This window comes from Thamnophis elegans, chromosome 4, assembly GCF_009769535.1.
Source record: "Thamnophis elegans isolate rThaEle1 chromosome 4, rThaEle1.pri, whole genome shotgun sequence".
Classification (NCBI taxonomy): domain Eukaryota; kingdom Metazoa; phylum Chordata; class Lepidosauria; order Squamata; family Colubridae; genus Thamnophis; species Thamnophis elegans.
Genome location: NC_045544.1, coordinates 117,359,285 through 117,373,275, shown reverse-complemented (window position 1 = coordinate 117,373,275; position 13,991 = coordinate 117,359,285). Strand labels below are relative to the sequence as shown.

Below are 13,991 nucleotides of genomic sequence, written 5' to 3'. Positions count from 1 at the left end.
TTTACCACTTCATGCTATCTTCTTGGTCTTCTCTTGACTAGCAACTGGGAAGCTCGCCACATGAGAACACGGTGTCCTTTTAAAAGATCACGCTTAAAGCATGTTTCAGTCAGACCTAGAATGCAGATGATGCAACACATGCAATCATATGTGTATGCCGGGCTCCTTACCACAGGCATCTTCTCTGCGTTGGCACTGCAATTCCCAGAGGTCTTAGCCTCATACAACCTTTGGCCTTTGTTTCTGTCTCTTTGGTTTGCCAGCTTAAAAAGAGAGGTACGGAAGGCAACCTTCTCCAGCTTGGATTTTAAGTTCTTTGAGCAGGCTTTTACAATTCTATCTTTTTTTTTCTGAGTCAGACTCAAGAGAATTTCTCTAGCACCTCAAAGAAATGGCACTTAGAAAGAAAAAATACTTATTGAGCAAGAAAAACCCAAATTATTTCTGCTAACTTGTCATATTTTCTCTGAAACAAATTTGGGACCCAGAATATGGCTGTGCCATATTGGTCTTCTTCGTCATCTGTAGGGCTTGCCAGAGAAAGAACATGTGATGAATACCCTCCTTCTATTATATGGTAGTGTGGCAATCCGTGTCTCCCAAGAACAGCTAGTGCCTCATCTGGCCAGTGAGATTGTGCCAAGGATCCTACACCATTATATGACACTAAGCAATCCAGAGGTGAGTTATTTGCTTTGTTGTGCTATCAGGGTAGCAAGATTCTGTTTCATTTAATTGGTGGCATTGGATTTTGAGAGCATGCTTTTAGGGATGGAGATGGAGAAAATAAGTTCTGGAATCATAAAGAGTGTAAGTTACAGGAGGAGATCTGTGTTACATGCCACCCAGCCCAAAAGTTGAATGGATGTTTGCAATAAGATGACTACCTTATTGCATTAGGTCATTATGTAAGTAAAAAAAGTAAAAAAAGATAGTTCCTAAAAGGCATAACATAATTTCATCTATGAGAAAAATCTTGGCTGATCGGTGGAAAATATATTTTATGGTCCTAGCTTTTGGAAGCACTGATTGTCAGGCCTAGAAGCCACGTTTTGCATTAGCAATAGCAATAGCAATAGCAGTTAGACTTATATACCGCTTCATAGGGCTTTCAGCCCTCTCTAAGCGTTTTACAGAGTCAGCATATCGCCCCCACAGTCTGGGTCCTCATTTCACCCACCTCGGAAGGATGGAAGGCTGAGTCAACCTTGAGCCGGTGAGATTAGAACCGCTGAACTGCAGATAACAGTCAGCTGAAGTGGCCTGCAGTACTGAACCCTAACCACTGTGCCACCTTGGCTCTTAGGCCTTCAGCCTGCCACATTCAATGCTGTAGGAAAATGGGAGGGGGGATTTTATGGAGTTTGGGAGATATGTAGTCATAATAACATTCTTTTCTCAGAGAGTCAAGGACGTCTTGCCCTGCATCTGGAGGGGTATGACTGGGGGACATTTCCAGTTGGGACGGTGCCTGAATATAGCAATAGCAATAGCAGTAGACTTATATACCGCTTCATAGGCCTTTCAGGCCTCTCTAAGCGGTTTACAGAGAGTCAGCATATTGCCCCCAACAATCTGGGTCCTCATTTTACCCACCTCGGAAGGATGGAAGGCTGAGTCAACCCTGAGCCGGTGAGATTTGAACCGCTGACCTGCTGATCTAGCAGTAGCCTGCAGTGCTGCATTTAACCACTGCGCCACCTTGAATGGACCATGTGATGGACATGTGGGTGCTGGGCAGGGACTTAGACTTTCTTTTGGGTGGGGAAAACCTGGAATCTTTCAGATTCGGGTTTTCCCAGAGGTGCCAATATGACACCTCTAATAAAATGGAACTTTGAGGAATTTCAAGCCTCGGAGTCTTCTTTCATTGGGGGTGTTACTTGGAACCCTGACACTGATGTTCCTTTGTGGTGGTGTTCAGAAGGTCTTCCTGATTTCCCCACATCACTAATAAGGGTGATCGATGCTCCACCAATTACATCACTATTTATAAGCAAGACTGTCAATTGTTTCTTACTCAGGAAGGGCAGCCCTTTGGTTATTCAGTGCTTCCTTCCTTTAATCCAAGTTCCTCTTGGACACAGCCTCCATCATCCTTTTCTCATTTCCATCCAGAGGGCCAATGATGCTGAGCTGGTTCTGAGTTTCGCCCAGTGTGTGTCAGAAATTAGTCTTTCCACGAAGAGCAAAGGGGATTCTACTACCTTCCAGCTGCCTCAAAAAAGAGTGTTGCTTGACCTTCTCATGGTGAGTAGGAGAGGTGGTATTCAGCAGGTTCTGACCAGTTCTAGAGAACCGGTAGTGGAAATTTTGAGTAGTTCAGAGAATTGGTAAATATCACCTCTGACTGGCCCCATCTATTCTCTGCCTCCCGAGTTCCAGCTGATCAGGAAGTAATGGGGATTTTATAGTATCCTTCCCCTGCCACGCCCACCAAGTCATGCCATGCCCACTGAGCCACACCCATAGAACCGGTAATAAAAAATGTGAATCCCACCACTGGTGAATACAATTTGTTTATTTTCTTTAAAATACTTGACTTGATGCTTGCAAAAGGTCACCGAAAGGGATTTCTTATATCTGGTCTCACGGAAAATTACTGTAAAGAGATGGAAATCACATAAATCTACCATGTGATTTTTGTTCCGGCTGTGGCTCTTGCTGGAATAGCAATAGCAGTTAGCACTTAGACTTACCGTATTTTTCAGAGTATAAGACGCACTGGAGTATAAGACGCACCAAGGTTTTGAAGAGGCATTTTTTTTTAATAAAAAAGGTTTTTGCACTCTGAAAACCTCCCCAAAATGGCCTGTTTTTGCAAAAACAGGCCCGTTTCCCCCCCAAAAAAAGGCATGAATAGCCTTTAGAGGGCTTGTAGAGTGCTCCTGGGGGGGTCCCCCCCCCCCAAAATGAGCAAAAAACGGCCCGTTTTTTGTCAAAAAGATTTCATGGATAGCCTTTAGGAGGCTTATAGAGTACTCCTGAGGGTTGGGGGGGGGCAAAATTAAGCAAAAAACGGCCCGTTTTTCACTTATTTCTGCCCTCCCCAATCCCCAGGAGCTCTCTGAAGTCTTCTACAGGCTCTGCACGGCCATTATGGTAAGGGAGCGGGGGCTTCGGGAGGCAAAAATGCTGTATTCAGCATATAAGACGCATCCAGATTTTCAGCCTCCTTTTTGAGGGGAAAAGGTACGTATTATAGTCCGAAAAATATGGTATATACCGCTTCATAGCGCTTTTACAACCCTCTCTAAACGCTTTACAGACTCAGCATATTGCCCCCAACAATCTGGGTCCTGAGGAAGGAACATGAGCATTTTCACTTACTGGCTTCTCCTTCTCCTTCCCTATAGAGAGTGGCTACTTCGAAGGTTTGTCTTCCAAGCTTTTGGACTCATACTAGGGATGGTTCCTGAAAGCTTGGAAGACAAAATCTCTGGTCCTGGTGACCGACCCAGATTGGATCCTGCAAAGTTGCCTTTGCCTCAATTCTTCCATGCCAAGGACCACATTTGGCAATTGACTGCCATGGGAACTGATCTGATGTGGTCAGTTTATAGATGCAACGTTTATTATTTATTATTAATTATTCCAAATTATATCAGGGCTTAACTTTCATTTTAATGTTCTTTTTTCTAATCATATCCGCACACTCCACCTTGAGTTCCTTCTGGTTATACAGGTGGCCATATAAATTGGATGGATAGATGGATGGAAGCCAGGGCCACATTTATGTTTGAATTCATAAATTTACATATCATTAAAATTAAATATAGTCCATCTCATATTCCACAATCACCACTGACCCTTCCCAATTACTTTAAAAATGATTATATGGTGAAATCTTTGGAATGTTTCTGGGGCTGTGTTATGGCCTAAAACCCCAACTGCTTATTCTGAAATGTTCCTTTACTGAGGAATGTTGCTTGGGAACTCAACGGAAGGATCCCAATCTAAATCATGCCCAATTTATTTCCCTCCTATACTGTTTGCTACAGAATACAGTTAAAACAGAGTCTCCGGAAGTGCTTGTAACTCCTGTCTGTCAACAGGTGATGGTGGCCCTTCGGCACCTGAGGCAAGTACCCATTGCTATGCCCTTCTTTTTAAGACCAGCCCTACATGGATCAGTCAGAGCCCAAATAAAGATTGAGGAACCAGATTTCATAGTCTAACTTTAGTTCTGGCACACAAAATGCCTTAAAGCAGAGGTCAGCAAACTTAAACACTCGAAGAGCTACAAAGGTTCTAATCGGAAGCTTCCCATTCAATTCTGGAGCTAACCGGAAGTCTGGTTCCCCCACCATAGAGTCTTCTCCTAACACAGCGTCCTCTACCTGTCCTAATCAAAAGTCCTATCAATTGTGGAGCTGACCGGCAAAAGGGAGCCACAGCAGACAGATGAAAGAGCCACATGTGGCTCCAGAGCTGCAGATTGCTGATCCTTGCTTTAGAGTCACCACCTAGTGCGGCATCCTTTTTCCTCTACTGATTGGAAGTCCAGTTCTCCCACCATAGAGTCTTCTTCTAGCATGGCGTCCTCTACCTGTCCTAATCAAAAGCCCTATCAATTATGGAGCCGACTAGCAAAAGCCACAGCAGACAGATGAAAGAGCCATATGTGGCTCCAGGGCCGCAGATTGCTGACCCTTGCCTTAAAGCATGCACAGATGCCAAGCCCTCCACCCCAGTTAATTAGAAGCCCTCATTGGCTGAGTTTGGACAACATGTGAAACTAAATCACTGAATTAGCACAATACATTGAATCTTTAGCTTACCAAATCTAGCCAAGTTTATCCTGATCCAGGTTTTTGATATTTTGCGATTCAACTACTAGTTCTTTGACTGAGTTGTAAAAGAAGCTGTTGTGCGAACTCAGAGGAAGTGACATTACCTCCCTCAGCCACTCATCAAGTCAGAAATTAATCTCTGGAATTTGGCATTTCTTTGATTGCTGTCCATTTGATGGCTAATAGGTATGTAAATAAGGAGATGCTGTCAAGAAACCCTTTGCTTTTTGGATATCATATACTGAAGATGTCGTAAATCCAGGGGTGGGATTCAGCCGGTTTGGACCAGTGCAGGCGAACTAGTATCTCTGACAATCAGCTGGGGAGCAAACTAGTTTGCTCTGATGATCAGGTTGGCCCGCTCACGCGCCCCTGCGCTTTACTTACCTATATCCTCTCATCTGATTTGTGCGGCAGAATAGATTGCCGCGTCTCAGCTGTGTTATTCCCCAGAAGTAACCGATGACATGTGTGGAGCGCATGTCAGACTCAGATGTGGGCGGAGCTCGCATATGCAAAGTACGCGATCACCAAAACGGTTGTTAAACTGGCAGGATCTCTCCACTGCCGAATTGTGGGCATTCACAATAAGGACCATAACTACTGGCCTTTGGGGAATGTGGAGCTATGAACCAGCACATAAAAGCCTTTGATTGTTCTGACTTTGGGACCTCTGGTGAGGTATTAATACAGTAAAAGAAAGGAAAGAAAAGTGATTGGATCATATAATGGGAACTGGGAAGGCCAAGGAAGGGCTTTTTAAACAGAGTATGATTGTTTCCTCAGCAAGGTGCCAGAAATCCTGAGCCCTGAGGAGAACTGGAAGCTGGCAGAGGCCTGTCTGAGCCACGTCTTTGCTCTTCCTCCCTTCGGGGTTGCAGAAGGTGCCAGTCAAGTAAGTAGTTGTGGGTTGAAGGAGGGGTCTTTGTAATCCCCTGCTTTTTCTGTACTAATACTGTAAGTGCTGTTGTCTTCTGCATTTCAGACTCTATATACTGGTACTTTGACTTCCTTGTCGGAGCTGATGGAGACCTTACTGGAGCCAGGATCAGGAGAGAATGACTTTTCAGACTGGCTCCAGCAGATCTTCCAGGTGAGTTGGACAGAAGAACTTCATGTTTATTTAAATAGCACTGTCTATGTTTTTTTAAAAAAAATACATATAGTGTCATCAAGACTAGCAGTAATTTAGGCCTCCCTTAATTTATGTACCGTATTTTTCAGACTATAAGACGCACCTGAGTATAAGGTGCCCCATGATTTTGCAGTGGTAAATTAAAAAAAAAGGTTTTTGCACTCTGTAGGCCTCCCAAACCTTCTGCACGCCTTGTTTTTTGAAAAAAAAAAAAAAAAAGAGGGCATGCAGAGCTTTGGGAGCCTTGTAGAGTGTTCCTGGGGGCTGGGGGGAGGGCAAAAACAGGCCATTATTTTGCTCGTTTTTGCCCTCCCCACCCTTCAGGAGCACTTTGCCAGCTTCCCAAACCCTCTGTATGTCCATTTTTGCAAAGGGGGCGGGGTTTCGGTAGGCCAAAAATACTGCATTCAGTGTATAAGACGCACCCAGATTTTCACCCTCTTTTTTTGAGGGAAAAAGGTTTGTCTTATACTCTGAAAAATACGGTAGTTTGCTTTTAAAACAATTGTAAATATGTTTTATTTTCATTTTCATTTTTATTTCATGCAGTCACATATATACTGTGCATAACCGAGGCCATATAACATTGAGCAATAAACACAGCCATCCTTGTCAACAATACTCCCCAAAATACAAACCCAATATACCACTTCAACCCTCCATACACCCTTTCTTTCACCCCACTCCAACTTTCCTTTCTCCCCTACAACATTCCCCTCTACCCTACTTCCTCTCCCCCTCTATCACTCCTCTCTCCCAATACACTCCCTCCCTTCCTTCTCGCCCTCCCTCCAATCCTCTCTCACACCCTCAATTTGGGGCTACCGGGGCGGGACCTTCCTGATGGCGGCAGCTTAATGAGCTGCCCCCAGGTTTCTGGTGGCGTTATCTGCCTAAATACCTGGTAGATACCTCATCCTAGCTTCATTTTTACAAGAGCTTCCTTCGTGCATGGGTTTTTTTTTTCTTAAAAAATAAGCTCCTAAAATGGCGATTGTGCCACATTCCTAACTATCCGGCAAAGAACAGTGATAAAAAAGATCAAAGGAACAGCCAGCCAGCAGTCTATTACTAATTAGTTTCATTTCTCTGAAGAGCTTACAAGATTTTTTTCTTATCAACTTTTAAAAGTTTTAAAAGACTCCTTGTTAATATAGAGACATTCCAAGCAGAGATGAATATGCTGAACTGTTTCGTTACAGTGCTAATCTTTTGAAACCTGCTTTGTTACAATGCTCTTTTCTGAAACCTTTTGAAAAACCTCTAAGAACAAATAAAAGGGGGACTTAATTTTTTTTTTCCTCGTAAGCTACACAGCGGGCCAGTAGAGTTTGAATAATTGTTGAATAATTGTTTGAAGAAAAGAAATAATGGCTTCAAAATTAAATCCGGGGAGACCTCTTCTTAGGAGTACATCTCACACACTTGGCACAAAGTCGCAGCTTCCACCCTCTATGCCCCCTACTGGAGATTTGCTAGCTTTTAAAACAATTTAAAGCTATATGACAGCAAATTCTATATGTTATCTAAAGAAACACAACTTTTGATTGGTGCTAACTCTCATTGCATTTAATTTCGGTGACTAAACCTAGATTCTAATGGTGGATGATGATGTAGACTTCCATCTTCTCCACAGCTCTTAGGCTATTGGCTGGTGTCAGAGCATGAATGGGAGCGTGCTCGGGCTATGCAGCTTGGTGTCCATCTACTGAAAGCTCATTGCCAGAGGACTAACACTTCTGTGAGTATGGCCCAGCATATGCCAAGCGAAGTTTGGCCCAGTAAGCTATACCCAGGGGGTATGTATTCTTATATGTTGGGGGAAACATATCCATGAAGATTGGTCCAAGTTTTGCAAGAGTAGCTTTTTGGAATTGTTACTGCCAGCAAACTGATTTATTCTGTAAGATTAACCATAGTTTAGCTACCCTTTGCCTTTTTAAAAATAATCTTTCACAGATCTCTCAGAACCAGTTCAGCCACTTGATGGCACTGTTGGGTCCTTTTACTTATGACACACTGAGCACCATTCGTCATAGTGCTGGTAATTGCATTCGACTCCTGCTAAACATCCAAGGTGAGTTTAACAATGGAAGAGCTCTGCGGGTGTAAACTGACATAGGATTGCAGCCTCAATGAATGAACTATTCAGCCATCTCAAGCCACAGTAGACCGTTGAATTCTCTGCAGGGCCCATGCTCAAAACAGATAGTCTTTGGGCTATATCCCATTTGCTCAGCAACCATTCAAAGTTACAAAGTTGTTGAAAAATTGAAGTTATGACTGGTTCTCACGCTTAACAACCATTGTAACATCTCCATGGTGACATGATGTATATTTGGGTGCTTGAGTGGCCAGCTCACATTTGCTATAATCGCATCTTCCAGTCCTTCATTTCCAATCCTTCTGCCAAAAGGATTTCTAAGCTCCTGCAGGGTGGTGGGATGGTGACAGGATACAGTGGCCTTTTCATCTCAGCCCTGGTGTTCAGGGTGGGCAAAAGAGCAGAGGTAACAATAGCAATAGCACTTAGACCTGTATACCGTTTCATGGTGTTTTACAACCCTCTCTAAGCGAGTTACAGAGTCAGCATATTTGCCCTCAATGATCTGGATCCTCATTTTACCAACCTCAGAAGGATGAGGTCAACCTTGAGCCAGTGAGGATCAAACTCCTGGCAGTGGGCAGAGTTAGGCTGCAACGTTGCAATCTGCGCCACCATGGCTCTTGGAGATGGAGATGGATGAGGTAGATAGGCAAGAGGGGGAAATTGAAACAGAGGCAATTTGTGGAAAGCAGGAGAAGCATGAGGTCATTACCTAATGACCAGAACAGACACCTAGGGATGCCATCGCTAAGCAATGTGGTCATATGAAGTTTTGCTTGACATCTGATTCACTTAGCGATGGAAATGCTGGTCCATTGCTTCATTGTCCTTCCCCTGATTGTAGGGAGATACATTTTCAAATTTTGATACATCCTTGCTAGACTACTAAAATTTACTGAGAAATCTTGTGTAGCTACAACATGGAATAATAGAGCATAATATTCAGCCAACTCCTTCCTTATTCCTTTAGGAGCCACAAAGTTGCGTGAACCCAAAGTGCGTGTCAACCAACAGCGATTGTATTGCATTCAAAGGGACCTTCAAAGTGAGAGTACTGAGACGATGCACACTGCCTCTCTCCAGCTGGCCAAAGTATTAAAAAATGGACGGCTTCTTGTGTGTGACTGCATATCTGTGTGCATGAATAGGACTTAAAGTCGCCATGGTTGAGAAACATTGATGTAAAAGATATCTCAGTATCCAGGAGAAGGACGAGGGAAGCACTTCATAAGGGACCCTCCATACTGGAAGGGCTAACAATCCAAACTTAAGGAAGAAGAGATCTTTCTGGATCCCCGAAAGCTGTTGATGTATGAGAGTTGGGGGAGGGGGGGGAAATCTCCTGCCCATGCTCGGTCTGAGTTCACAGCAGTGGTGACCAGGGGGGCATTTGCCCAGGTTCGCCTGGTGCACCAATTGCGTCCCTACCTGAACCGGGAGGCTCTCGCAACAGTCACTCACACCCTTGTGACCTCAAGACTGGACTACTGCAATGCGCTCTACATGGGGCAGCCCTTGAAGAGCATTCGGAGATTTCAGCTTGTCCAGAATGCAGCCCCGCGGGCGATTGTGGGTGCACCTCGGTACACCCACGTTACACCTATCCTCCGCGAGCTGCACTGGCTGCCTATCGGTTTCCGGATACGCTTCAAGGTGCTAGTCGTCACTTATAAAGCCCTACATGGTATTGGACCTGGGTACTTGAGAGACCGCCTTCTGCCGATTACCTCCCAAAGACCTATTAGATCCCACAGATTAGGCCTCCTCCGAATTTCATCCGCCGGCCAATGCCGATTGTCGACTACCCGGAGGAGGGCCTTCTCTGTGGCTGCTCCGGCGCTCTGGAACGATCTCCCCGTAGAGATCTGGACCCTCACCACCCTTCAGGCTTTCCGCAAAGCCGTCAAGACCTGGCTGTTCCAACAGGCCTGGGGCTGATGAGTTCCCATCCCCACTCGAATCGTGTGGCTGTTGACTGTTTTTAAATTGTTTCCGTATTTTGTTTGCTTGCCCTTTGCTTTTTTCTGTATTATTCCCTTCCCTTTTGGTTTGTTAGCCGCCCTGAGTCCCTCCGGGAATAGGGCGGCATACAAGTGTAATAAACCTTGAACCTTCTTATCGGTTCGGTATAGTTCAGCCGAACCGGTAGTGGTTTGTCAGCCTGGATCACTGGAACCGGCAGCAACCCAGGCCTGCCACGCTCCCAAACGGGTTCTCCGGGCGGTGCGAAAGGCGCCACCATCTTGTTTCTCAGTTCTGCACATACACAGAACAATTCCAATTGCGCTGTGCATGTGCACGCACAAAGCACACACATGAGCGAACTGGCAGTAGTGCTGGCTGGAACCCACCCCTGGTTCACAGTGTATGCTCAAGAAAAGACGAAGTGATGTTGCTCTGGCTTAAGATGAAGCTGCTTTGAGCTTTCTGTCCTTCCTTTCTGTTTCAGATTGTCAGCTGTGTCCTGCCTCTCCAAGGAATCCTAACCTTCTTGCACACTTTGCTGGAGCAACTGAGGACTGTGAACAGTGCCTGTGACAAGGCTGCCCTCCTGTGGTTTGAGGTGGCTGTGAAGGAACGGCGACCAGATCTAAAAGACAAGGTAAAGCCTAAATCTGAAGAAACTAGGACAAGAGCAGTGACCCTGCATCTTGTTCGAATCAGTGGTGGGTTCCTAGTGGTTTGGACTGGTTCGGCCTGGGCCAGTGGAACCGGCAGCGACCCAGGCCTGCCATGCTCCTGAACCGGTTCCCCGGGCAGCTCCATAGGCGCCACCATCTTGTTTTTCAGTTCTGTGCATGTGCAGAACAACAAGCATGCGCGTGCGGCGCACACACAAGCAAATCAGCAGTAGTGCTTGCCGGTTTGCCTAAGAGCCGAGGTGGCACAGTGGTTAGGGTGCAGTACTGCAGGCTACTTTAGCTGACTGTGATCTGCAGTTCAGCGGTTCAAATCTCACCGGCTCAAGGTCGACTCAGCCTTCCATCCTTCCGAGGTGGGTGAAATGAGGACCCAGACTGTGGGGGCAAGTTGCTGACTCAATTTGCTAAAAAATTTGTAAACCGCTTAGAGAGGGCTGATAGCCCTATGAAGCAGTATATAAGTCTAATTAATAAATAATAAATAAATAAATAACCCATACCTGGTTCGAATGCAATATTCAGCAGTTTGGCTGATAAGGAGGAATGCTGGAAATTGTCGTTCAACAACTGGATGGACACAGGTTATCCATCCCTTGATTAGATGTTGGCTGGCAAAGAATTTTTTACTCCTACCTTGCTGTGTATTTCTTAAGGCTGATAAAAGCAACATGCTTATCTCATTCAAGTTCTAAAAGTGTGGCTAAAATAAGAACCTGACACCTTTTATGAAAGCAGGAAAGTGGGGTCTGAGTGTATCTCCAAGGGGAGCTTTGCACAGCTTGTGAACAACATAGATAGACCCTTGCCCAAGTGACTGAGAAGCAGAACTTGGAAAGCGAGGTCCTTTAAAAGAGCTTCTTCTGCTCACCTTGTATGTGCAGACAGGTTCAAATTGAGGCAGGTACTCCTTCAAGTGGTCAGGATCCAATTTCTGGTACATTTAAAGCAGAGGTCTTCAAACTTGGGCCAGCATAGCTGGCTGGAGAATTCTGAGAGTTGAAGTCCACAAGTCTTAAAGTTGCCAAGTTTGGGGACCCCTGATCTAAAGGATAGTCTGATGGAAGGTACATTTTTTTGTTGTCAATTCATGATGTGCCTAAACCATGCGTGACTGCTGCCAAATCCAACCGGCTTAGATATCTATGGAGATTCTCAGTCATCCATCTCATAGTTGTCCCAAAGGTGCTTTTTCAAAAGGCAACTGGACTTTGTTTTCCCTTGAAGACATTTCTCCTCCAAGAACTAATTCTTCAGAACTAAAGAAGCTTCTTGGATGAGAAGCAAAACGTCTTCAATTTTTTTTAAAAAAAGTCCAGTTGCCTTTTGAAAAAGCACCTTTGGGACAACTGGCTTAAATGCAGTCACAAGATGTCTACAAGATGAACTTTTCAGCACTTCTCACCCTTTGCCATCTGGGGACTCCAGAAACATCTGTCGATCAAGGAGCGCTCCCAGCCTGAAGGCTTCCAGGAGCAGCTGTTTCCTACCAACCAAAAATACCTCCATCTTACCTGGATTTAATTTAAACTTTGCGACCAAGTCAAAATCTTTGCAGGTTAACTCCTGAAGGATTATTAAGATCTTACCATCTTTCTAAAACTGAGAGTTGCTAGTGAATTTGGGATATTTTATAGACCTTCCCTAGAAAGAATAAAACTTACATAATTTGTTTTAGGCTCACATTTGCCTAAGTGCATTCCAGTTGTGAAGAAAAGCTGCAGATATACCGTATTTATCGGCGTATAACACGCAGTTTTAAAACTAAAATTGTAAGCTGAAACCCTGCCTGCGTGTTATACGCCGATACTGCGCGTTATACGCCGGATCCACTGTTCCCTCTAAGGTGCGCGGCCGCAAGAAACCCCCGCGCAGAGGTTTCTAACTCCCGCGCAGAGGTTTCTTTCAAAGCAAACGTGGGGAAGTCCTTTGCAGGCAGCTAGAACTGGCTGCCTGCAAAGGACCTTCCCAAACTTGTTTCAGCGGCAGCTCTCAGCCTGGCGGCAGCGTCACACAGACTGTGGAAGGAGGGGGAGGAGGAGGGAACTAAAGAGAGCTTTTACCGAGTCTGCGCCCCACAACCAGGACTGTCCTTGCGCCCCTCAAGCCGCGTTTCTTCCCCGCAAAGCCCTTCGGGCAACCCGAGAGTTCCGCTTGACGCCAGAAGGGCTTTGCAGGAAGAAACGCGGCGTTTCTTCCTGCAAAGCCCTTCTGGCGCCAAAAGGAACTCTCGGGTTGCCCGAAGGGCTTTGCGGGGAAGAAACGCGGCTTGAGGGGCGCCAGGACAGTCCTGGCTGTGGGGCGCAGACTCGGTAAAAGCTCTCTTTAGTTCCCTCCTCCTCCTCCTCCTCCTCCTCCTCCTTCTTTCTGGAGCCCCTTCCTCAAAGATTTGGTACCAAAGCAATGGCGGTGAGGAAGTTGTGTCTTTTGGATTTTGCACTGTTGTCTTTTCAATGGTTCTCAGACTGGTTGAACCTTTAGCAGCTGGGGTGATATTCTTTACTGTTAAGGTTACAATTGGATGTGTTGGACAAATCTTAAAAGATGAAACTTTTATTAAAACGTTTGACTTAACTAAAAACGTCTTCCTTTTTCTTCTTCTTCTTAAATATGATTTATTTATTTATTTTTACTTCAGAAGTTTGATGACCATTGTACAAACTAATCCAACCTAAATGTAGAGGAGGAGAAGAAGGGGGGGGGGATTTAAAAAGAGCAGAGGAAAAAGAAAAGAAAGCATGAAGAAAACATAAAGAAAGGGATGGGAGGGAGGGAAGGAAGGAAGGCACTTTATGTTGAGGAGTTAATGTTATAATTCATGTTCTAATGTTATAAATTTTAATCCAACATTAAGTTCCGAGCTTCCAAGTCATTTATTTTTAATGAAAAAATTTTTTACTCAAATTTTTGTGTTAAAATGGGGGATGCGTGTTATACGCCGGTGCGTGTTATACGCCGATAAATACGGTAATTTCCTTAGTGATGATGGCTTCTCCTTTTCTCAGGTTCACAATATCGTAGACATCATTTGTTCCTTTTGGCAATATTCCGAAGACTCAGCTCAGCGCCAGTTCCTGGGCCAGGCCATCTGCATTTTGGCCGAGCATCATTGCAAAGCAGTTTGTTTCTCTCTCCTGGAGCAACCCCTGCTTCAAGACAAGTGAGTGGACATAGGGCTGGCCTTAATCATTATGAGCTGGGGTGGCACAGCCACAGTGATTAGATTACAGTACTGCAGGCAGGCTGCTTCTGCTGCCTGCAATTTGGCAGATCGAATCTCACCAGGCTCAAGGTGGACTCAGCCTTCCATCCTTCCA

At 45.0% G+C, this 13,991-nt stretch overlaps 1 protein-coding gene across 1 annotated transcript in view; it reads left to right on the top strand.

The window, feature by feature from the left end:
* The window catches only part of LOC116507774 (maestro heat-like repeat-containing protein family member 2A), a 49,114-nt gene that overhangs the window by 31,016 nt on the left and 4,107 nt on the right, over window positions 1-13,991 (top strand). Inside the window, exons 19-28 of the mRNA XM_032216104.1 lie at window positions 529-681; window positions 2,119-2,250; window positions 4,002-4,081; window positions 5,580-5,688; window positions 5,779-5,886; window positions 7,565-7,669; window positions 7,888-8,005; window positions 9,006-9,127; window positions 10,485-10,637; window positions 13,680-13,834. Coding sequence (XP_032071995.1) covers window positions 529-681; window positions 2,119-2,250; window positions 4,002-4,081; window positions 5,580-5,688; window positions 5,779-5,886; window positions 7,565-7,669; window positions 7,888-8,005; window positions 9,006-9,127; window positions 10,485-10,637; window positions 13,680-13,834 — 1,235 coding nt within the window. The remainder of the gene's footprint in view (window positions 1-528; window positions 682-2,118; window positions 2,251-4,001; window positions 4,082-5,579; window positions 5,689-5,778; window positions 5,887-7,564; window positions 7,670-7,887; window positions 8,006-9,005; window positions 9,128-10,484; window positions 10,638-13,679; window positions 13,835-13,991) is intronic.